The sequence below is a fragment of the Larus michahellis genome, chromosome 2, assembly GCF_964199755.1.
Source record: "Larus michahellis chromosome 2, bLarMic1.1, whole genome shotgun sequence".
Lineage (NCBI taxonomy): Eukaryota > Metazoa > Chordata > Aves > Charadriiformes > Laridae > Larus > Larus michahellis.
Genome location: NC_133897.1, coordinates 166,601,383 through 166,625,639, shown reverse-complemented (window position 1 = coordinate 166,625,639; position 24,257 = coordinate 166,601,383). Strand labels below are relative to the sequence as shown.

Here is a 24,257-nt window from a genome sequence, read left to right as displayed (position 1 = left end):
CTTGGTTTACTACCCAAGTCATGTGAGACCTCTGAAATACACTATCTTCATGGTTGCAGCAGGTTTCCTTGGAACAACCTGCAGTACGTAGTACAAATTTAGCTTACATGAGCAAGACTTCTTTTACCTGTGCTTATATAAACTTGGAGGTAATAATGAATTTGTGAATTGTGGGGCGCATGTCAAAGGCAGCCTCAGGTGTCTTACAGCCCAGTGGTGATGAGGACAGCTCGAACTTCTTGAAATGGGCATATCAGTGGGGAAGTAGCCAGAAAAGAAGGAACTTGTGTTCCTTCTTATTCTCCAGAATTAGGTTTTCAGTGCAGTTAGGAGACCCACCTTCCCCACTTTGATGGTACCAACAGCTCTGTCACATCCATCCTAAGATACTCCATTAGCATCCTCTTCCCATGTTTTCACAGTCAGAAATGAAACCCTCCTCTTCAGGACACCACTCCTGGCTGAAGTTGGAGTGGTTAGAGAAGGCATAGAAATGGGTTCACGTTGTCTAATTTCAGTCACTGAGCTCAATTAAGTCTCCTTTTCAACTGCCTCCACAAAGAAATTGAAGGTAGAAGTGTCTGAATGTCTTCCTCAGCCCTTCATCCTCCTGTCCCTGTAGTGTGTCATTCATTTGGTGGACACAGTCTGTAAATCCAGCTCCAGTAAATCTTAATTATTTAAATCAACTTTTAAAGTTCTTTTTGGAGGACTGTGAGGCCAATCTTATTGCACCTGGCATTGGGCACCTTAATCATCTGACTTGTAGCTAACCTGAGCTGGAGGGAATGTACGTGTGTGTCTCCCTCTTTCTCTCTGTTGTATATCTTTTCTCTTTATCTTTGGGTTTTTATGGGGCGTGGAAAAGAAATTTTCCTTTGAAATCACTAAATGTACCACTGGCAGTAAGAGCCATTTCTCACCCATCTCCAGTCAACAATTTGTGTCCTTAATTTCTGATCAGGGAACAATCTTGTAATGAGCAATCAGAAATGGCATCGTTAAAGTTAGAGATTTAAAAGGGAGCTACAGGACTGAGATGGTAGCAGCAACACATCTTACTGCTATGAGAGATTCCCTAACTCTCTGAAGATGAACTGTGAAGGCTGGCTGATGTTATATTAGGTGGGGTTCCTGTTAAATTTCTGCTTTTGGGTGGAATAAAGACCGTATGGGAACTAGAAGAGAGGTCATTTCAGTCCCTTGCTTGGTGATTTTATGTGACATGGGTTGTAAAACTTGTGGTATTGCTGTGTACAAGAAGAAGAAATTGCGTGTGTTAACATTCCTCTTCTCTCTCTTCTAATATCCAAATGAGGAGTCAGACAGGCACGGGGCTAGGAGGGGGACATCTTTTTGGGTATCTCAGACATGCAGCTTCTGATGCAAAGATTTTGCTGCTGGTAAAGTACAGACACTGGCAGAAGTTGTCACCATCCAGATAAAATCTTTTTTTATTTTTTTTTCTCTATCAGCATCTCCCCATTGGTAGAATAAATCTGATAAAAAAATGTAGTTGTAAGCAGCAATGATTTTATCCTACTGAGAAGATTTTATCCAACAGGAAAAATGCTGTGCCTGGGCATAATTTTTCAGATATGATGAATAACAGCATAGTGTGGCCCTCAGTCCTAAGAATTTAGTTTTAAAAGAACTACTGAGGATATCAGATATACTCAACTTTTTCTCTCCTATCATTTTTTTCTCAGACAGAGTTTGGTTTACAGATACATCTTGACAAAAAGCTGCCACAGGCAAATTTCAACAAAAGAACAACTTCAAACACATTCAATTAACAATTTATGAAAAGAAATCCAACAGAAAATTACACAGAGATTCACAGGGTATAAAATTTGGCACTAAATCAAATTTAATGTGGAAATGCCTGTACAGGGAGTTATGACCCCTTGCAGTGTATTGTCAAAAGGAACTTTATCTCTGGAGCCTCAGTGAGTGCCCTCCATCGTATCTTTTCTTGCTACAAGTAAAATATTTTTGTCAGACAAGGCAATGAGCACAACACAAAAGGGAACAAAACTCACTGATCACCCAAGCTGTATGCAGTTCTCAATCAGAAGTATTAAAAGTCATTAGATTTCTTCACACTTTCAAACGCAGTATTTGTTCACTTTATCACAGAAATGAGGGGCACTGTACCATCGACAAACACAAAATCACTTTTCGTTTGTTAGCGCAGCCAGCCATTATATATACCCCGACAGCAGGTCATGGTGACTATATTTAAATTTACGATGGAGCTGTTTTTATGTCTGAAAGGAAATCTCAGCCCCCCCTGCGTCCTGTTGTTTCCTGATTTACTCTCTCATTCAGCAGCCATGGTTGGATTTTCTCAAAAGATGTTAAGGACACAAACTCACATAATTGCCTTCAGCAGCTCTGAAATTAACTTAAGCCACTACTTTGTTTAGAGGAAAACATCTGTGTCTAGACCATTATCTATTTAAACACATGAATAGCCGGCTTTTGTAAGAGATGACTGAGCAGCATCACTTGAATTGCACTGTCTGGATTATTTGCGTGAGGGTGAGGCGTGTTATTTACAGATACCAGGACCGACAAGTGGGGACGACTAATAAAGTTGACACAGGCCAAGATCAAGCATATTTGTGATACCACTGTGCTATTACATGGACTAATATAATTTGAAGAGTTGATTGCCGTATTGCTGGCTCTCCCGTTAATCCTGTGCTCCCACATGAGAACAGAACAGGGAACTTTTGATAACGTGTCAATCTGTTCTCTTCCGCTGAAATGCATGTCCACATAGGAAAGCATGTCTTTAAGCGTCCATTTAGGTTCATAGCACAGACTCCTTGCTGTGACCATAGTACAAGAATTTCGTTAAATCACTGGTTTCCTGCGTCTTTAGAGGGCAGACACTTGGGTTCTTCCAGCCTACTTGTCGCTGTGCAGTATAATCGCCTCTGCATGTCCTAGTTAGCCCACAGGTGAAGATGAGAGGACACCTCTGTCACTATAAATGAAGCATTAGAATACCCCAAGGGTTTGTTGGTTTTTTTTTGTTTTTTTTTTCCTTGAGTCCATTAATACATGCTTTTGGCAGTGAAACACTCTACCAGATAAGTTAGTGTCCAAGGCACGTAATAATTAGTGAGTAAAACACCCCCAGAGTATCCTAATCCTATTAAAATGTGTCTTTTAAACTGTAAATGAATTTTTAACCTAATTTTAAATGATTATTTCCTTCCTGTAACACACCCTTTCTCTGTAGATAACAGATCCCAGGGAAGCAGAAGGTGAAACAAAGACAGACATTAATGTCAGAGTTTTTAATCTTCTATTCATATTTTTGAAAGGTATTTGGCTGTTTTCTGCCTATTGTTCTGTATTCCTCTACTTTTTCCATCGCCCCACTTCCTTCATCACATTGCATAATTTTCTTTGCTGCTAGATGATGGCGATAATAATAAATTAATTCCGTAAGGCAATGTGTAGATTTAGGCAACTGCAAAAATTCTTTAGTTTCTAAATGCAAAAATTGTAAACTTAAAGAATTAAAGAAGAGTTAATGAGTTAAATAAGAGTTTCCAGATGCCTGATATTCTTCAAAATCTAGCCAGCTAGAGTGTCTAAACATGACTGTAAGAGTTAAATATTACCCGTTTTCTCTATGCCTCCTTCACAGTTCCTCCAAGGCACATCTCTAAGCAAACAAGCAAGAAATAAAACACATTATAAGTGACTTTTTTTTTTTTTTTCTCATTCCACTGCCTCCCTCCTGCATGCTCGGTTAAGCTTCTTGGTCTTGCTGAGGTGATTTGGCATTGTTAGGTCTGCAAGTTCCACTCCAGTCCTCCCAGTTCTTCCCGCTCTCCAGTCCTACTGTGCCCTTCCCGCAAGCTGCCTGATGGTCTTGCTTCCTATTCAGTCTGTGGGAATTCAGAGCACTTAACATCTTTGAAAACTTAGCTACAGCAAGGTCTTTATTTCTCAGGCACAACCTGTTGAAAATCCCTGGTGTTTGTGCTTCAGATAAGCCCGGATTCAGAGAACTGAACATCCTCCTGAATTTTTGTGCTTGTTTTCTCCTGTTGCTGTCAGGGACTTTGGGTACATTCAGGTCAAGAACTTGCTGTAGCGACTGCCAATTCTTCTTTCAACTTCAGAGGGCTGGAAGCAGTTGGATTGCTTTTTTATTGTAACTTTTGATTAGGAGTCAAAGCTCAGATCAAGGCCAGTTTAAAGGACCATGTGCATTGTATGAAGTGAAAGACCCATGCAGTTGTAGGATTGGAGTCTTCATCAGTGTCTATAAGTTTAGGACTTGAGCTCAGTGTCCCGATTCTCCATACCAACCTTGTGCTAGTTCATTCCCTGAGTCCAGCCTAGACTGAACCTAACGTCTCTATAGGCACAGAAGCTAAAGGCTGGGAAGAGAAGACCTTGTTAAACCTCTGCCCTTACCTGCAGCGTAGATGCAGCTGGATCATGACCAGATTCTTTCAATCTGGATCTGAAGAGACGCACAGCTCCCAAAGGCGGTGTGAACATCTGTCTACCTAGAAATGGTATCTGATGTCTCAGCAAAATCAAGTCAACTCTATTGACTGAACACCATGAAACTGTAAGAGGCTCAAACTGGTGACTATGTAATCAGATAATGATTTTTCCCCTTTTCAGCTGTATTATCTCATAAATACACAAGATAGCAACCTTTGCTGCGTTGAATGTTGCAAGTGAATCATGAAGTCTTCAAGGCAAATGCATAGGCTTTATGTCTGCCTAAGAAAGTATCTAATTCCCAAAGAATTTGCAAGAAAAGCAACAAAGTAAAGGTATCACTTTTCAGATGCACATAAATGTTTTGTTCCTCCAGAGCTGTTGGAAAATTGAAGCTGGTTGCTGGGGATCAAATGTAGCTCAGGAGATCTGGCTTCAGGTCCTAACACTTCCTTCAAGACTTGATGTATTTCCTCTCATGTGACGTACTCCTCTTCACCTTTTCATCACTGTTTATGCAATCTATTATATTACCGTTTTCCCGTAAGAAGGCTATGTAAAACTGAACAATATTTACAATTCCTTTGCTTTCTTTCCATTCTCCCATCTCAGCAGAGCCCTAGGACCCCCTTCTCTGACCTACCTGATGATGAGAAGATCTTTAACGGAGGAGATGGCATGTGGCAGAACCAGAGCCAGGATCAAGCCTTGCTCTCGGAAATCACAGAAGAGGATCTGGAGGCCATCCGTCAGCGGGAAGAGGCCATTCAGCAGATAGAGGTCAGTAACCTTCTCCCGTCACGGACTTGCAAGCTAGAAGTACAGATCCCTTGTGTTGTGCATTGTTCAACATGATGAAGGAAATGCTGATTTACATGGCCGACTGTACAGCATCGCTAAACGTGAGATAGACTTATGTGTATCAGATGTTTCTAAAAATGGAGGCAGGAGGAAGGATTAGGAATCCATATCACCTGTAATGAAAATGACAAGAATTAATTAATGTTCAAGGGCTAATGTTTTTGGTTGTTTTTTTTTCCGTGGGTCTTCCATAATCGAGTTTATAGTGAGGTAGTTTAATTGGGCTTGATTCTGCAGCAAAACAACTTTCTTTTTGCATGCGAACTTGAAACTGGAATTTGTCACAGGCACAAAATATTCAACTTTACCATTAGAGAGAATAATAGGTAGACAAAAGGAAATAACTTGTTAACATTTTCAAATAATTCAATATTTTTGCTTTATCAAAGTATTTGGATGTTCTTAGTGTACTTAAATGAAGACATGACATACTATTTTTATTCTCCATTTTTTAGAAGTGCTATAAATAAAATATGAAAAAGGAACAAAAAGAAGTCTGAATAAGTTAAACATCCCACATTTTTTTCTTTTTATACTTCTCTTTTTGTGCTTTTGGGAAACTCTTGTTACTCAAATTTAAGCAATAAATGAGGAAACCCAGAACATTTTAAATCTTTCTAATTTGTATGCTTTTACAGGCCTAAACTCAAGATGAACCAAAAAAAAAAAAAAAGAGGGCTTCAGAATAATCAGAACATTTAATTAAGGACTATACTTTGTCCCTTAATTGGGTTGAGCTAATTTTATCAGAATAGATTTTGGTTGCGGTATGGCAGGAATTGTGATTGAGTTAACAGTGCAAAAAGGGGACAAATGTTCCTGCTGTAGGCTGGTGCTTTGAAGCGTTGACCTCTGTTTGCAAACAGTGAGAGTTACAGATGATTCAACACTGTAAGTAAGAAATTTTGATAGTTTTATAGGAGTGGGTCAAGGTTAGTGTATGTCTAATTTCTGTTATGGTTTGCTGAATAGAGATGATTGAGCTTTGTGGGCTTGTGTGCATTACGAGGGATGAAATTGTTAAAGAATATTCTCACACTATCCTTGGGCATGAATTATCCTTTCATAATTGAGGTATCTCTTTGCATCTACCAGGTCAAACTTGAGTGAACTTTATTGTAAGAAAATGTGTTGCATGTTTTGGGATGTTCCTGCACTTTGACGTGTAAGAAAGGTGGATGCAAAGGTATTTCTGAAATGGTGTTCTGGACATAAAGAATATTGTTGTGAACCTTTTGTTTGAAATATGGTCACTGCCTTTTTCTTTCCGTCTTTACATTGCCCCCCCGTCTTCACCAGAAAAAAACTAAACTTGGAGTGTTTGCTCATTAGGCAGTGGAGAATAACAAACCTCAAGCCAGCCTCAAGTGCACTGCCTTTGAAAAATCAAGAGGTATATTGCGTCTGCTTAGACAGATCCTTATTTTGCTGCTTAAATTGCATTTCTGTGCCACAAATGGACATCTCTGTATGGGGCCACACTGGGCCACATGGGGTTCTCAGGGTGAGTTAAGGGAATCCAGTCCTAGCCCTAGGTAGCTTCCAAATAAATGCAACACTCATGTGTTGTGCAGGTTGCATATCTATTGATTTGGTAGGTCCTGTATACCTTTCAGCCTAATAGGACTTTACCTCTGAATAACTTGTTCAGCTTATGCAGTTAATGCTGTTCAGCCTTCTGCTTCCTAAGAGTGTGTGCACTTTCTTTTTACCTGTTTGTTTTTTTTTTTCCCATCTCCATCATAGAATCATAGAATAGTTTGGGTTGGAAGGGACCTCTCAAGGTCATCTGTTCAATGCCCCTGCCATGGGCAGGGACATCTTCCACTAGATCAGGTTGCTCAGAGCCCCATACAACCTGACCTGGAATTTTTGCAGGGATGGGGCATCTACCACCTCTCTGGGCAACCTGGGCCAGTGTCTCACCACCCTCAGTGTAAAAAATTTCTTCCTGATATCTAGTCTAAATCAACCCTCTTTCAGTTTAAAACCCTTATCCCTCAGCCTATCTCTACACCTCCTGATAATGAGTCCCTCCCCATCTTTCTTATAAGCCCCCTTTAAGAAAGGCTGCTATAAAGTCTTCCTGGAGCCTTCTCCTTTCCAGGCTGTACAATTCCAACTCTTTCAGCCTTTCTTCATAGCAGAGATTCTCCAGCCCTCTGATCATTTTTGTGGTCCGCTTATGGACTCACTCCAACAGGTCCATGTCTTTCCTGTACCGAGGGACCCAGAGCTGGATGCAGCTCTGCAGGTGGGATCTCACCAGAGCAGAGTAGAGGGACAGAATCACCTCCCTTGAGCTGCTGACCACCATTATAGCTATGTCAATTTTGCTTTGCGATCACAGATCCATGTTGATCCTGTAAGGAAGACTGCATTCCACAAGCATAATTTTCAATATAGCTTAAACACTTCTCCTCAGGAGGAAAACATTTAGGATGAATAGTATTTTATTTAGCATCTCTTTTGAAAGAAATATAATGAAAATGAAATGGAGTTTTGGACTGTGTCGTACCTCTCCTCAGCTGTGTTTGAATAAGCAGATGGTGCTTTTAAATCATTTTCACCAAGTTTTGTTTTTCTGTTTGTTGGCCCACGTGAACTTATTTCTTGTGAAAGGACTCATCTTGCACATTAAAACTTCCCTGATTTCATTAGAAGTTTTGAGTGTAAAGAGAAGGGACTCACTGAGCTCCTAGCCAGCCTTACAGCTTTTTTCCAATATGTTTTCAAAACCAGTAAGAAGGTTAAAAGGAAACATTATTCCTAACTGTCAAACACAGCTAATAAACTAAATTTATTGCCAAATTGATGTATTGCATTTGTTCTCTTTTGCTCTTTGGGGACCAGAATGAAGAACAAAGCTGTGCAAAACACCTCTTATGCAAGTAGATTGGTGTTTCTGGGATTTTTACTTTTTTCATAACTAGTACCAGTAACATGTAGACCTTAAGCAGTACAGAAGAGGTCACAGAGCATTGCTAGAACATCATATCTTTTGGGCCACACTGATTAGCACACAAGTTTAGAAATGCTTATGGTGCTGGTACCAGTAATGGCCTTTTTTTAAGACACCTTGAATTTGGCCTTTTTGAAAGAACAGATATAAAACCTTTTTCATTGCTAAAGAAATGAGGAAATAAATTCTCTTCCCCTCTTGTGTCCTGAAAAACAGATATAAAATTGTGCCCATAATAGACATCTTCTTAATGTTCCAATGACTCTTTCCCACTTGTGTGTTTTCCACATCTCCAGAATCTCTTCAGAGGTTCAGGTTAATGGGACGTTGTTCTCTGTCATGAAGATCCCTTGAGGCACTTTTCAGCATTCACAGTTTCCACCTAGAAAGATAACAGCTGTGTCAAAAGTTCAGCTGGCTGTTCATTTTATTTAAATGGGCTTCTTTTGCTATTGCTTGCAGATTAAAAATAGAGAAGTCTGCAAAGGAGATGTCTCGCCAAAACCTTACATTTTGGATAAAGATCTTTATTGCTTGGAAATGTCAAAATCTGGTAGGACACAGCAGCCTTAACACAAGTGTTATTTCTTAAAATATTGCTTTGAACTGTTATATAAAACCTATTTTAACTTGAACTGTATTGGCAGTGAATAATAGATGCCATAACAACTTTATATATAGCACTGTAAAATGTGCCATCAGAAATACATGAGCTGGACTGTAATGTGCATTGTCAGTGCTCAGTGCTGGCACAAGCTCTGTCATAGCAAATATATATAATTTAGCGTCCCATGCCTTTCATTGGCACCTGTGGTCAAGTGAAAAACAGAAGGAGATAAAACTTTGGGAACAAATGGGTAACCCTTGAATGGGGAACTTCAGAATTTCAGCTGGTGACTGGAAAGACCTATAAAAAAGATGCTAAATGCCATATTGATTCAGAAAGTCTCCAGTGATGCTCCCAATGCAGACAGCTTCTCCAGAGGTCATAAGAAAGGAAGACGAGATGAAACCCTCCCAGACCCCACCACCATTTCCTTGGGAGTCACCACCAGGTCATCCCACCTCCTCCGCAACCCTCAATCCTTTCTTATCACAGTCTCCCATCCCACTCCTGTGCTTCCCAGGCTGCTAACACATCAGTGAGCATTATTCTACCATGAAGAGTGGAAAATAGCTGAGACAGAAGTATAGCAGAAGTATACCAGGGAAAGGGCAGATGTGGAGAGCAGGGCTTGCTCCTGGAATTGGGAACGGTTGTCCCTGAAATAGCAAGGTTCGCTTCATCTATCCTGACCTCCCTACACCCCTTTTTCTCCCCACCTCCAAAGGAAGGGCAGCAGCAGTAAGAGCTCGGTCCGTGGACGTGGGCAGCTGTCCATTTTGTAGGCTTCCAAACCTGACATTACCAGGACGAACGACATCAACTCTCAGCCCTGAAAACCAGCAGATGCCTGTCAGTTTAAACAGATAATTGCAGGTGCCAAATTACTTCGCAGTCAGGAAGCCAGTCATTCAGACCAAATGAATACAAGGTAAGTCTAGCTGAAAAACAGCTTAATGATTAACCACTACTGACTGGATGGACGTTGCAAACTGGAGACCATCACTTGTAGATGCCTGTGCAGCCATGGAGAGTCCCCCAGTGGAAGGGTGCTAGGAAAGCATTTGAAGAAATTAGTTCAAGTGTTAATTCTGCCATCAACTCCTTCTGTGCCCTGGGCACTGATCATACTGATCTTGAATCACTTACCTGTACAATGAGTCCGAAAGCATCATCCTGCACCTCAGAGGGAATTGGGAGAATAAGTTTTTTAACAAGTTCCTTCCTCATTTCAGTCAGAAGACACAGTAAATAACAAGAAGAATCCTCCCTTGCTCCCTGGGGTATTTCCACAGGTTTTGATTTCTTTTTGTATTTAATGCAGAACTCAGTTATTAACTTGGCTGATGTGAGAAGGTGGACAGTTTTCTCCAGTAATATATGGCCATCAGAGCATGAGAGCTGATGCTGTTTGGTGATGCTTTACTAACCTGTGGCAAGTGAATATATGGCAAGAATACCTCTGTCCAGTTTCTCATCATCAGTTGAGGATATCCTGAAGGAAGCAAAAAAAAAAACCCAACAGAACTTCAATTAAGTTGACGCTTCTCTTGGCAAAAGAGAAGGAGAGTTGGATACGCTGTGGCAACAGGTATGAAGGAAATGCTTTTATTTTTAGGAAAGGTTGTTCCCTCTGGGTCGGTGTTGAGAAATGTTGATGTACCTTACCTATCTGTTTTGAAAAGAAGTGATAGATGCCAACCTCCACGCCTGTCAGTCAAGCATTTGTAAGCAGACAGAAAAGGAAATACAATAAAAATAAAACAAAAAAAAAGCCTCATGGAGTCTTTCAGAGTGTGTTTGTTAGTTCAAACTTGTTCCTTGTTCACTCATTACGATGTATCATTTCTTGCTGAGGGGTATTTTCAGTAAAATCCCTCACTGATGCTAGCAGTTTAGAAGGTTTAATGCAAGCTGTTTTATATCTTTCATCAGCTTCAATAGTCCAGGGGTTTGACTTATGAGGCCTCTGCCTGCCTCTTCGCAGAGACTTTTCGACTCAGAGTAATGTATAAATAACACGATACCATGACAAGCACCGTACGTGAAAGATCTGGTGCTGTGTGTGTCAAACAGCACTCTTTTCGTGGCAGCGCTGTGGAGCCTAATTATCATGAGCGGCAGAGCTGCCTGCGAGGTTGACATGGCCATCCCTGGGACTTGGTATTGAGTTGTTCCCTAAAGAATCCGCACAAGTATTTTGGCCAGTCTAATTTAAAATGACCTGAGCTGTAGGACTGACACCATTTATTTCGGGAGACTATTTCACGGTCCAGCAGGCTTCGGTGTTGATGAAATGCTTCCCTCTGTTCTTGCTAAAGATCCCTTTCTCATTCTCAGCTCTTCGCACCTAGTGAAACTCTACTGGACCCTGCAAATAATTCTTCTTCCCCTTTGGCTTTTAAACTCCTCAAATGCTAACAGTTATCCTCCTCTTCACAAGTCAGTCTCCCTTGCTTTTCAATCACTTCAGTGCTCTATTCTCAATTATTTCCCATTTGTCAGTTCCTTTCTCCTACAGCAGCAGACTGTACATAGGATCTCGGTGCTGTACCAAAGCGGAACAGAAGAAATGCGTAAAAAGCTCCATGTATCTGATTCAGAGGTTACAAGTGCTGATGGAAAGATTTCTAGACAATTTCTACACTACTAAATTAAACTGTACCAAGGATGCTAGAACTGGCTCATTCCACTTGTAAATTGTTAGGGCGTACCCTGGCCCACTTTTGACCCAGATTAGCCAGTGCTTGCCCACATATTGATACAGTTTGAGAGTTAATATGTTCTCCATAAGCAGTTTCAATGCAGCCACCCTGTTCAGAGGGTAAGGGGACTTAATGATATGGGTGTAACGAAGTGTATAGCTGTGGTTTCAGTGCCCGAGAACAGGTACCTTCCATGTCCTTGCACAACTGCAGCCCTATTGATTTGATGATTTGATCACAAAAAATTCCTTTAGTCTTGACTGACATTTAGGGAAGAGGAGTAGTAAGGTGAATTAAGGGTAAATTTTGTGAGAAACTGCAAGCCTGAGGGCAAAATAAGAGATATGTGAAAATAATAGCTGAAAATAACTTTGAAAATGTGAAGAATCCTTAGCAAGTACTGAGAACAAAAAGCAGTCTATTCCAGCAGACTCATGCAGTGACCGTTTTCGTTGCATATTGATTTGCCCACGTCTCCCCTCTCTGTCCCCTTGTGGCCTCCACAACTTAAGCATTGCTTAAAACTGCAGTTACTTGCCTTCACATCAATACACTTCATAGGCAATCTCCACAACCTTAGCACATCATTGCCTTCAAACTGCCAGTGTCGTGTCAGTCAGCACTGAAAAGTTTTATTAATTGGAGTTTCAGAGGCTCTGCCCAGAATGGGATAGTGCTGTTTCCGTGTTTTCATTGTCGTTTTGATACACTCCCTGTTTCAATCCAGATGATGGTCTCTCAAGCATCCTCATTGAACAAGTGCTAGTTAACTTCCAGGCTTCTTTGTGGAGCAAGCCTGCTTTAAGTTGTGTCTATTCAAATGTTTTGGCTTCTATGAGAAAGGCAGTTTTAGAATGATAGAATAAAATCCTAGATTCCTTAGGTTGTAAAAGACCCTGAAGATCTTTGAGTCCAACCATTAACCTAACACTGCCAAGTCCAACACTAAACCATGTCCCTAGGCATCTTTTAAATACCTCCAGGGATGGTGACTCAACCACTTCCCTGGGCAGCCTGTTCCAATGCTTGATAACCTTTTCGGTGAAGAATTTTTTCCTAATATCCAATCTAAACGTCCCCTGGCGCAACTTGAGGCCGCTTCCTTTTGTCCTGTCGCCTGTTACTTGGGAGAAGAGACTGACGCCCTCCTCACTACACCCTCCTTTCAGGTAGTTGTAGAGAGTGAGAAGGTCTCCCCTCAGCCTCCTTTTCTCCAGGCTAAACAACCCCAGCTCCCTCAGCTGCTCCTCATGAGACTTGTTCTCCAGACCCCTCACCAGCTTCATTGCCCTTCTCTGGACCTGTTCCAGCATCTCAATATCTTTTTTGTGGTGAGGGGCCCAAGACTGAACACAGTATTCGAGGTGGAGCCTCACCAGTGCCAAGTACAGGGGGACAATCCCTTCCCTAGTACTGCTGGCCACACTATTTCTGACACAAGCCAGGATGCTGTTGGCTTTCTTGGCTACCTGGGCACACTGCTGGCTCACATTTTGGTGAGAATTGCACAGTTTTTTGTTTTAGTTCACTTCTCGGAGTATTCTCAGAGCTCAGAAATTAAATTAATGTGTGATCTAACTCCATTAAATGATATATTGCAAGTGTCCACCTCCTAGACTCTGCCTGATAAAAGACATTCAGTCCACAGGAACAGGCTGGAGGTACAACTTCATGGATATTTTGGATATTGGGTCCCCAGCAACATCCTTTTTTTTCCTGTGTACATCTGCTCCTGCTGCTCTGCAATACTTGCCAAGGCAGGTACAGACTTAATTCTTTCCAGAGCAAAACACTCTGCTTCTTGGTCTTCTCCAGCAAGAAACTGCGATTACATATTACCTTAAGTTTGTCTTTTTCATCCAGAACAATTCCCAATGCTGCTTGAAATGCCATATACTTTTTTCATCATGTCCTAGAGCCCAGAACATCATCATGCTAGAGGACCTTGGCCATCATGCTAGAAGAAAATTGCTCCATCAAGCTGTGACCGAGGTCTTTCATGATAACCTGAGAAAACACACAGAAAATAAGATTACATTTCAGGCCTAACAGGGCTTTGAGACCCAGAGGATATCACAGAATCATAGAATCATTTTGGTTGGAAGAGACCTTTAAGATCATCGAGTCCAACCGTTAACCCAACACTACCAAGTTACCTCTAAACCATGTCCCTCAGCACTACACCTACACATCTTTTATATACCTCCAGGGATGGTCACTCAACCACTTCCCTGGGCAGACTATTCCAATGTTTGACAACCATTTTGGTGAAGAAAGTTTTCCTAATATCCAAATGAAGTGCCCTGCAGTGTGAACATATTTAGTCAACAGCTAGTCTCCCACAGTATGGCTTCAACCAGTCCATACCAAATGGCTGAGGAGTCAGGATCCTTTCCCTGGTGCATTCCATGGAGTATACACAACTCAGTAGCAACCTAAAGAATGGTATAGATGGCAATTGCAAGCTAAACCAGCAAACATACAAAAATCACATGCACCCACAGAAAGCTCTTGCTGTATTTCCTTCTCTTTCCATGTCCACTGTTTACTAAATGCTACTGTTCTAAGTATATTGCTATACATCCATCTGGCCCATAAACCCAGTACATCCAGACACAGAGGCAAGAGTGAAATACCACCAAGTAATACATTGTGAAAATTCTCTCCTCATAGCCTTTCTGCTGGCACATGATTTTTGCTAGGATCCAAAAGACTTTGCAAAAGTCCAAACTTTTTCGTATTGGATGGCTAAAACTGTATTTCTTCCTCCCCTCACAGAAATTATTAGAGCTTGTCTATTTTTGGAATTGGTATTTCATTGAGGATGTGTGTTCAACCTAGGATCTCGCTTTGCAAGGCAGAGAGGATTCAGGAATATATAACATTTATTTTTAGCCCTAGACATTTCTTATGTCTCAGGTGTAACCTTATGACAATACTGTGTGTAGCAAAGTGCTTTTAACTAAATTGGAGAGGTTTCCACTGAGTGCTAGAGATAATTTTCCTTTTCTTACTTAGATTCCCAGTGCCTTATCCAAAGACTGTTAGTGTCAGAGACTCTTGCCCTAAACCCTTTTCATGTACTCTTCCTTTCAGTGAATTTGCATGGAGGAGCTAGTAATGAAAGCCTTGATTCAGCATATCACTTACGTATGTCTTAAGAGCTTTGCTGAATAGGGATGGACTTTAGCACCTACTAAAAGTGAAGTATTTCCTCTGCAGAAGGGGAAAATAGTGCTGACACACTTTATTTGCTAATAATCAGAATTTTAGGCAGATTCATCTGCATATATATATCTCTACAGAAACCGAGCTGAGTTAAAGACTTGTATATTGACTGTCAAGGTACATTGGTAAGGTACAGAGCTGGAGAGAGATCTCTAGTGCTTGTGATGAAATATTGTTTAGCTTCTGCAGGTTTTCTTGCTTAAGTGTTAGTATTTTCTTTGTTAAAAGGATGCGTTACTTTCCTCCTCCATTTACTGTGCTTTTGCCTATTTTTTTGTTGCCAAATGATCACTGTCTCGATAAAGGTAATATCTTGCTCGTATTTCTGTTAGTACAGAGAGTACAAACATCATATGCCTCATCGATACAGCTATTTTTGTGGATGCAATTTTCTGCCCCAGAGGTGAATTACCACTCTCACCTATTACTTAGGTTAGAGCAATTCACTCTCTGGTTCTCTGGCGCTAATTAATAATGACGTAGATCAATAGCCCATCAACTAGCCAAGATCCCTTAACAGTGTTCTCAAGAGCTATTAATGCAGGTTTGACTTCTTGCCTTCCTGGTCTGAGTGACATGCTTTCTTTTTCGTTTCTTTTTGGTAGGGAAATCAAAATTTTCCCCAATCCAGAGAGAAAGAATAAAACCAGGTTAGGCTCATGTCATGAATACATAAAAGCTCATGTGGCAAAGCCTGGGAGCATCCCATGGAGACCTCACTGGTTGGAGGTGGAGTCAGCCCTCCCTGAACAGCTCAGGAGACAGGAGGGTGAACCAAGTGTAAAGAAAAGACTCTATAGAGATAATAAGGGAAGAGATCACTAAGAAGGTGATTGAAATCCACATTTCACAGCAAGACTGGTTCATGTGCCCTCCTATTCACCAAAAGGTGCCTGATTCTTTATAAATTAGCCTTGACAGTAATATTCTCACATATCCTCACAGAAATTAGACTGAAAATCACAATGTTAACAGTGTTAGTAGTGGATGTCAAATTTTAGAGGCTGATGCCAAAGACAGTATTAGCTTATGCTCTCTACACTATTCAGGCTTATCATCTTCAGGTATTCTTTAATACTTTTAATTAGTCCTTTATAAAAGAGGATGTTATAGAACTGTATTTTCTCACCACCCTGTTCACCATCTATCTATCTATCCAGTGTATCTCCTCTGGTTGTCATTTCCTTCCCTGCATTGAAGTCTCCTGTTCCCCTTTGTATTGAGGCCACCAGGCAGCACATTTGAGGCAGAAAGACTATTAAGACTCACCTAGACGTTATAAAGAAATGTAAATTTTAATGTAAATATTTTAGCGCAATTTTCTTTTTTTTATCTAGACCTCTGAGCAACCTGGTCTGACCTCATAGTTGGTCCTGCTGTGAGTGAGAACCTGAACTAGGGCTCTCCTGTGTCCCCTTAAAACCTTAATTATCCTGTGATCCTGTGATCCCATTATCTCTCCATCTCCTCTGACTGCACCACTGAGGGCTACCAAAAGTTCATGTGCTAATCTTGCTTCAATCTAAAGCCAAGACATCTCTATTTCCCTGCCTGTGTGAAGTCCTAAGTCATTCTCATTCTCCCTCCTCTTCCACTTATTGCCACCACAGGCGGGGGTTCATGCTTTTCTTCCTCTTTCACAACACATTTTCATTTATTTGGGAGAATAATTAGGATATTAGGATGTCAACATCCTTTTCTCCGTCAGGTGGATGGGTAGCAGTCAGGTGTGTGGGACAGCATCCATGCCGGTGTCTGCACCTCCCTGGAAGGGTAGTCCTCTGAGGTGGCCCTATGCCCAGTGTGTCTGTGTCCCATCAGTGGGGTTACTCTGTGGACATCCCATGGACAATGTGTCCATATGCTCTGGCTGGTCCTGAGTCCTCACTGATGTGTTTGCTATGAGTGTGGATAACAATGTTGACCTTATGAGTAGCTGTTGGAGCTGCCCTTTGCTGGTCACGCAGATGGAGCTGGCTGGTCTATAGATCATTAAAGAAATATCTGAAAGTGTGGCTGTGGAGAGAAAATGGTGGGTGCCCTGTAGTGGAATTCACCTGACCAGATGCAGATATCTTAAGTGCAGACTTTTCTGCTTAAAGTGTTGCTTAGCGTCTCTTTATAGTCAAAGGAGGGAAATAGGGATTAGGGGTGAATAGGGTTAGATGTCAATGTCCTGAATGCAAGACCAGAAGTTATTTTTCTTTCTGAGCTGATGTTTGTGCATTGTAGATCCCTGTGTACTTTCAAAGAACACTGAAACACTGCCACATTGTCCTTCTTTCCCAAAGAATTATGTATATTCTTTACATTTTTGCCCCTTTGGCCATCTCTTAGTTTTAATGGACTCTGTGCCACTTGTGCAACCTTCTCCCCTTCCGTCCTGCAAGCATCTCTTGTGAGTCCTTCATAGACCAGCATGAATTTGCTCTATCTGTACTGATGCAAAATCATGCTGCCATACACCAACCTCACCATAAGTCACAATTAGCAGCACAAAACCTTATTAAGGCAAGAAATACATTAATCAAGATTCAACAGAGTGTTAATATGGGGCTACCACTATTGAACTTGCTGGATTAGGCCAAATAGATGCATCATTTTTGAGCACTTATTTGAACACTTTTTTAGAATCATAGAATCATAGAATGTGTTGGTTTGGAAGGGACGTTTAAAGGTCATCTAGTCCAACCTCCCTGCAGTAAGAAGGGACGTCTTTAACTAGCTCAGATTGCTCAGAGACTCATCAAGTGTGGCCTGAAATGTCTCCAGGGATGGGGCCTCCACCAATTCTGTGGGCAACCTGTTCCAGTGTCTCACCACCCTCATTGTAAAGAATTTCTTCCTAATGTCCAATCTAAACCTGCCCTGCTCTAGTTTAAAACCATTGTCCCTCATCTTATCACTACATGCCCTTGCAAACAGCCCCTCCCCAGCGTTCTTGTAGGCCCCCTTCAGGTACTGGAAGGGTCTATAAGGTCTCCCCGGAACCATCTCTTCTCCAGGCTTTTCCTGAGCGGTATTCCTTTTTGAGGAATACGTCCCAACAGAGTATGTTGGAATCATTGCTTTCCTACTGTATTTATTAATTCATTAGTCAAGCAGGAAAAAGAAGCAAAGAATGGATAGCATAAAAGTTGACTGAGAAGCCTGTATGAGTCAAGACCCCACAAAAATATTTCTAGTGCTCAGTAGGGTGTTGTTAGTCTCATAAAACTTGTAGAAGCAAGTGGTTTAGCCTGAAATATTAAACCTCAAACAGCAAAGCACAAGAGCTTTTAAATATTCCTTCCCTTCCTGGAAATGTAGTAACCATACAAGCACCTGGGCTGATGCAGTGTTCTGCCTTCTGTATTTCCCATGCATATTGTAAGTTCATTATGAGCGAAGGAGGGGACTATTTTGATACAGAGAGTTTAAGCACTTACAACCAGGGTCATGTTTCAGCAGAGTTCAGGCCTGTCTTCTCCAGCAGCAAGTGGAACGTAGATGTGGGTGGATTGAAGCATGCAGTGAAAGTTTACTTGCTTTATTTAGGGAGGGAACTGGAAACTAATGCTTAAAAACATCCATTTGCTCATGCAGGCATCAAAAAAAAAACAGGTTTTTTTTGAAAATATGGTTTCTTGCTGAGAGAAAGAATTGAATTATTTTTTAATTTAAGGGTGAAGGATCACCGGTGAAGGAGAGGAGGTGGAAGGCCTTTGAGTCGAAGATCAAAACAAATCCAGATGGTTTTTTTAGTGTAATTCTCAACGTCTTCTACTGAGCTGTCAGGGACTAAAAGGACTTTTCTGCATCACTATAAAGACTCTCATGAATGTCTAAGACTTCCTCCTTTCCATGTACCCGTAGCAGGCAGTGCTGCTACACCAATGAACATCTGTTTACCTTTAACTCTGCCTTTGGTGCTGGTGATTTTTGGAGCCACACTTCCCGAATCCCTATCTTTCCTTGTCAGTTCCTGCCCAGGCAGCGCACGAGGAATGAAAGCTGCTGCAGATTTCCTACCGCGCTCCTATCCCCATTTCACATCTGGGGAAACTGAGACATTATGAATTGTTTCCCTGCCAGTGGAGCTCCATAGAAATGTAAATGCCTCGTCTAAGACCCGTGAAAAAGTCAGTATCAGTGCCAGGATTAAAACGCTGCTTGTTCTGTACTTCCACACTGAATTCCCTTCAGAGCACGCTGTGATGAGAGATCCAAATACAAGATCTGGAGTATTTAGCTTTTAATTTTTCTCCCCTTATTTAAATTGCTAGGCAGATGGAACGTGCTCCTGTTCACAAAACACACTGTCATCTATCTGGCTTGGATGAAGCTCAAGGAAAATGCTAATCATCATTTGTAACCGAAGGCAGATCTGCCCTACAGGTGGAGCTTGCTTTGCTCTGAAGTTTCGCCCATGATATCATGACTTTATCAAGAGAAGCTAAATAGCAGCCCGTCTCTCTGAAGGTGCGTAGCAGATTGCACTGCCAAGGAGAAAGATAACTTCTTGCCCTCTGAAAAATATTGAGATAGGAAGATGAGGCTATAGGAGGGAGGGCAGGGAGGAAAAGAGCTGCTCCTATGCTAGTACACATAAAAGACACCTGGGGGAAATCTTACGGGAGCGTCAGCTTTGTCAGACCATGTGCTGTGAAGCTTTTAAAAGATGAGTAATCTCCTGCGCGTGGTGGGACTGACAGACAGATGTCCATGGGGAACGCAGGTACAGTGCTCAGAGCTGAGTGCTGGAGACCTCAGTTAGCATATGCTGATTTTATGAATGATGGTTTGCTGCTGGCTGCATTCACAAAAGGGGTCTGTGTTCAAAGCCCATGTACATACAGGGGCATTTTGCTCCTGTCAAGCTTCTCAAACGCCACTTTTCTCCCCTGGGAATGATGGGATCCCAGATATCTGGCAATGATAAGGAGGAACAACTTTAAATCTCATGCAGCTCTGGGAGCTCTTGCACTCTCTTTAGGAAGACAACTGCTATTTTCTCGTGTAAGAAAAAACTCAATGTGTGGGATAAGTTTTTGAGGAAAGCAGTTACTGCCTCTTTGCCTGGCTGGTTTTAGGGACTGGCCTGAAATTCGAGGTTTTGAGGAATTATGAATCTTTTCAGCTTCTCCATCCTCAATGCTGACCAGGTTTCTGGTGAAACAAAACGCCTTCGGAAAGCTTCAGTTTTTTCAGGCATGAAATTAATTTGGTGACAAGCAATTGGCTGTACCCGATCATTGCAGCAGGAGGGGGTTGCACGAAGTAACCCATGTGCTCTCCCCATGGCCCAAAACATGCACAACAACTGCTCCTGGAGAGTCTCCATCCCTGTGGTTTTCCAGGGATTTGGGCCTTTTTTGACAAAACTCAGATGAGAGCAGAAGTGCCTCTCTATTCTTGGTATTTTTTGCATGGGATGGGGACAGTGGGGAGTGATATTGAAGGGAGGGTGGGAGGCCAGCAAGGAGGCAAAGGGAAGGATGGCTAGATCTGCAATGATTCAGCAGAATGCCACATTTAGTCTCATTTCAACAGTCCCTATGATTTGATTTGATTAGCAGGTGCTACCAGCAGCCAGGACCCAAAAGTTGCTCTGTTAGAATTGTCTCTATATTTATCCTTTAAAATAACCCTAAAGATGAACTCTCTGGAGCATTTCAGTTGTTGCAGGATGCATTTCTCTCCTTCTTCTTTATCCCTTGCTAACTGCAGGTGAAAAATAAAAAGGGCAGAAAAAAAAATTAAAAGCAACCCCCATGACTTCTCTGCCTCTGTGATTTCAGCTCATGCTTATAAATATATATCTCAGGGTTGTGATGCAGGGACATTGGGGATTAGGTACTCCCACCCTGAGCATATCTGGAGGAAATAAAAGGAAATCCTGCACCTTTGCACATCGGTGCTGATTGCTTAAGAGGGAGTTGTCTCCTACTGAGGTCTGACAGGGATAAGCCACGTTCCTTCAGTTGTTTCCTCTGTTGTTCTTTCTAATTTATATCACTGTGAAGGGTTAAGGAAGGTGACTTCAGGTGTTGCCATTAGAAAGTCAAATTGCAAAAATAAAGCATTAAAAATAAATGCCACTGCGGAATTGCTGAGCCAGGGAATAAAGAGCTTTAAATGCAAACAGGGAACTGGCCGTGCATTTCTCTACCAGTCACCCGTCTTCCTGTCTAAGGATTAAGGACTCTGCGTCTTTTAGTCTTGAGTCTTTCGCGTGCTGCTGAATGTCACAACTTTTTACAACTCACCTATTAAGATTTAGAGGAACTTCCTTCCTTTTATTTGGACCACAGTAGAAAGATTATTACTTCTTCTCAGGTGTCACCTCATAGGAGAGAGACACAAGGAAATAAATCAGTGGGTTTTAAATATAGGTCATTTCCCCTCAAACACCCTTTACGAATTTGGTGAGTGAGCGACTTTGGTTATCGGCTAGTTGCCCAGCTATTGGAAATTGGTGTAGGACAACTGACTACAATGCTGATTTCTACAAGCTGTAAATACTGGTGTCTTTTTTGGAATGACTTTCAAACACCTCCAAAGACAAGCGTAAACAGCATTTCTTTCGTCCACAGCTTTCCTCTCCCCTGGGTGTTTTTGCAGAAGCACAAGGTATTTTACAACCACACTCAAACAGATCCTGCCATGCTAGAGCATCTTTCAACATGTTTCTCTCCTTATTCCTCCCTCAAGGTACAATGTTATCCCCCTGTATCAGGGTGCAGCGGTCCTTCCCTGTTGTCCCAGTCCCATGCCTGGGACACTGGTACTTTAACCTGGCCCTTTGCTGGAGGGAGAAAAGCCAACAGATGGAGCATCTTTCTGGCTCCTTCCTGCTGTGTGCTGCTGGGCCTGGGAAGATCTCATGGGACCACAGCTGTTGCTGCGGGCAGAGGGCAGACCAAGTATTTGGGGGCTGGAAGCTGTGCAACACAGAGGAGGTCTGGGCCAGGCTGAGGGACAAGATGGGTATCTCCATTATCGTGGCAGCATCGTCACCTCCTAATTAGGGACAGTGCCATATCACGCATTTTTACAGTTATGGTGTCCCCAAAGCACCGGTGCATCCCCGCGAGATGAATGTGGTTATTATACCATGGTGAACAGTCTTGGTTTCAGATCTAGCTCTATCTGAGCTTTCTTTTCTCTTCTCCATCCCTCCATTCCCCCTGAAACAGCAGTATTAATTAATTTTGCAGCACTCTGTGTAAGCGTGGTGAGGGTTAGGTTAAACACTGTTACATTAATACCTCTTGCAAATGTTTTTCTCATGATGCCTGTGGTGTTAGAGCATCTATTGTTGTGTGCCATCAAAAAGACTGCCACAATAGAAGAGCTGTGAGAAGCCAGCACTTTGTTCCACAGGTGGGTTTTCTCCGTGGGCGTCAGGACAGCACCACGTTGTGGCAGGTTGAGCCGAGGGGGTGGCTGAGCAGATGGCTTTGTACTGCTGGCTCTTTGATGGTTGGTGACCTTCAAACCAGGCGAGGCAGGACCCTGTCCTCTGAGATCCAGGGGCAGGAGTGCCACTGAAGTGCCACCTGCCTCTGCCACATTGTTCCCGTCTACAACAAAGGCGCTGGCACTCACTGACCGTATTGCATTAGCACAGAGATAAATTAGTCCTTTCCTTCTAAGTGAGGCTGGAGCTGGTAAGTGGTGCCAGACTGGCAACCTTGTGTTATTTATTGCCCGGTTCATTGTGTTTCCTAATATCTTGTTTGCTATTTTGGAAGGCATCAATGCATTAAGCAGCGTTTTTTCTCGGGCTGCTTGAGTCTGTCTGCTGAACTTGCATGCCAAATGTAGAGTCATGTGAGCTGTACGAGCCATTTTAATTTTCCCTTCTTACACTTACATTCATCAGTGTTGAACATCGCTCACTGTCATATTATTGAAAGTGCTTAGGTCTCTCTGATGTTTGTAAAAGCCCTTTCCAGTCTTGGCAAGCCTGACTGCAGAAGTACAATCTCTTTCTGCCCCACACATTGTCCCCAGCGGTTGACATCTACATCTTTTGTTTACCAGGTCTATGTTATTCATTATTCCACCTTTTCTAGACAACTGTCTGCTCGCTGTCCTACACACTGGCCATTGCACGCTGGGTGCAATCTGGCTTTACCATCCAGCTGGCCTGTCCCACAAGATCCATGCTGAGCTGCGCAAATTCAGTCTTGTTGGAGCTGGTGAGCTCTTAGGGTATTTCAAGACCTGGTTATTATTAGCCAGGTCCTCCCCAGGGTCTGGAGACACCCTGCTTCTCACTAGACAGCCAGTTACTTACTCAGCTCCATGTTTTATTTTTCTTGGAAGGTTTTTCTATCCTCCAGTCTCAAGGCTTGCCTGAAGGTTTTGGCAAAGGTCTCTGGGTAGTCAGTGGCTCGACCTGTAACCCATGTAGTGCCATGTGTGCTTGGATACCTATGCCCTCTCCACCTACGTACCCTCCAGATGAGGCTGTTCAAGTGGTCCTGGGTTTGTTGATAGTTCTATATCTAATTTCTGCCCCAAGGGTGCTGACCAAGGGTTACAGCCTTCTGCACCTGAATAGAGCTTTTACGTTAATGCAGAATTTACAGGATCATCATGATAACAGATTGAGATTTTTTGCTCTTGTTTTTTAGTATTCTTTTTTCTCCCTTCACCAATGATTCCCCTTCCTGGAGCACTCATAAAGATATTTAACAACATGGCATCCAGCTAAATGCCTAGAGGCATCTGACTGTTAACCTTTTGTCATGATGAAAACTGACCTACTTTTTGGTTTGGGTTAGTTTTTTTTTTCCCTTTTCCTTCTTATTTCTCCTGACCTGCTTTTGCACTTCACATTGTTTTGTACCTCAATCCATGGTAGTTACCTTCTGCAGTCACCTCAGGAGTGACAACATCTCAGACATTTACAATCTAAAAAAGAATTAAACAACTGTTTTATAGTTTCTTTTTCATTTCCACTGAGCTATTGACTCATTTAAAGAATTGCAAAGGATAACTGAGCTGTGATTTTCCTTACAAGGACCAGGCTATCACAGCCTTGCATGTGTTCTGTTGTTTTGTTCTGTTGTTTTGTTCTGTTTTAGCCATTTTACCATGATGTGTAAAGGTTCTATTACTCTATTCATCATTCTAACAGCCAAGTCTTTTTTAAAGCTCAGTTATTTGTAATTGGCAATCTGCAACAGACGTTCTTAAATACAGAGTAGATGTTCCTGTTAGCAAGTCAGCTGTTGGATACTACAGGTCATTAGGATGTCTTGTCATCTGGAGCAACTCTTCCTTAGCTGTAGGTTTCCAGGATGTGGATGTCCTCACCTCATTTTAAGGTCTCAAAATAATCGATGAGAAGACATGTTGCCCAGAGAGGTGGTGGAAGCCCCATCCCTGGAAGTGTTCAAGACCAGGCTGGATGAGGCTTTGA

General features: G+C 42.0%; 1 protein-coding gene across 8 annotated transcripts in view; it reads left to right on the top strand.

Annotated features, from left to right (window-relative positions):
* Positions 1–24,257, top strand: part of TSNARE1 (t-SNARE domain containing 1) — a 521,888-nt gene that overhangs the window by 269,986 nt on the left and 227,645 nt on the right. For 4 of the 8 annotated variants that reach the window (XM_074577946.1, XM_074577945.1, XM_074577947.1 and 1 more), the window contains one exon: positions 5,098–5,262. In XM_074577946.1, coding sequence (XP_074434047.1) covers positions 5,098–5,262 — 165 coding nt within the window. Of the gene's footprint in view, positions 1–5,094; positions 5,263–24,257 lie in introns of all 8 variants that reach the window. The other 4 variants (XM_074577941.1, XM_074577942.1, XM_074577944.1 and 1 more) reach the window with 1 other exon arrangement.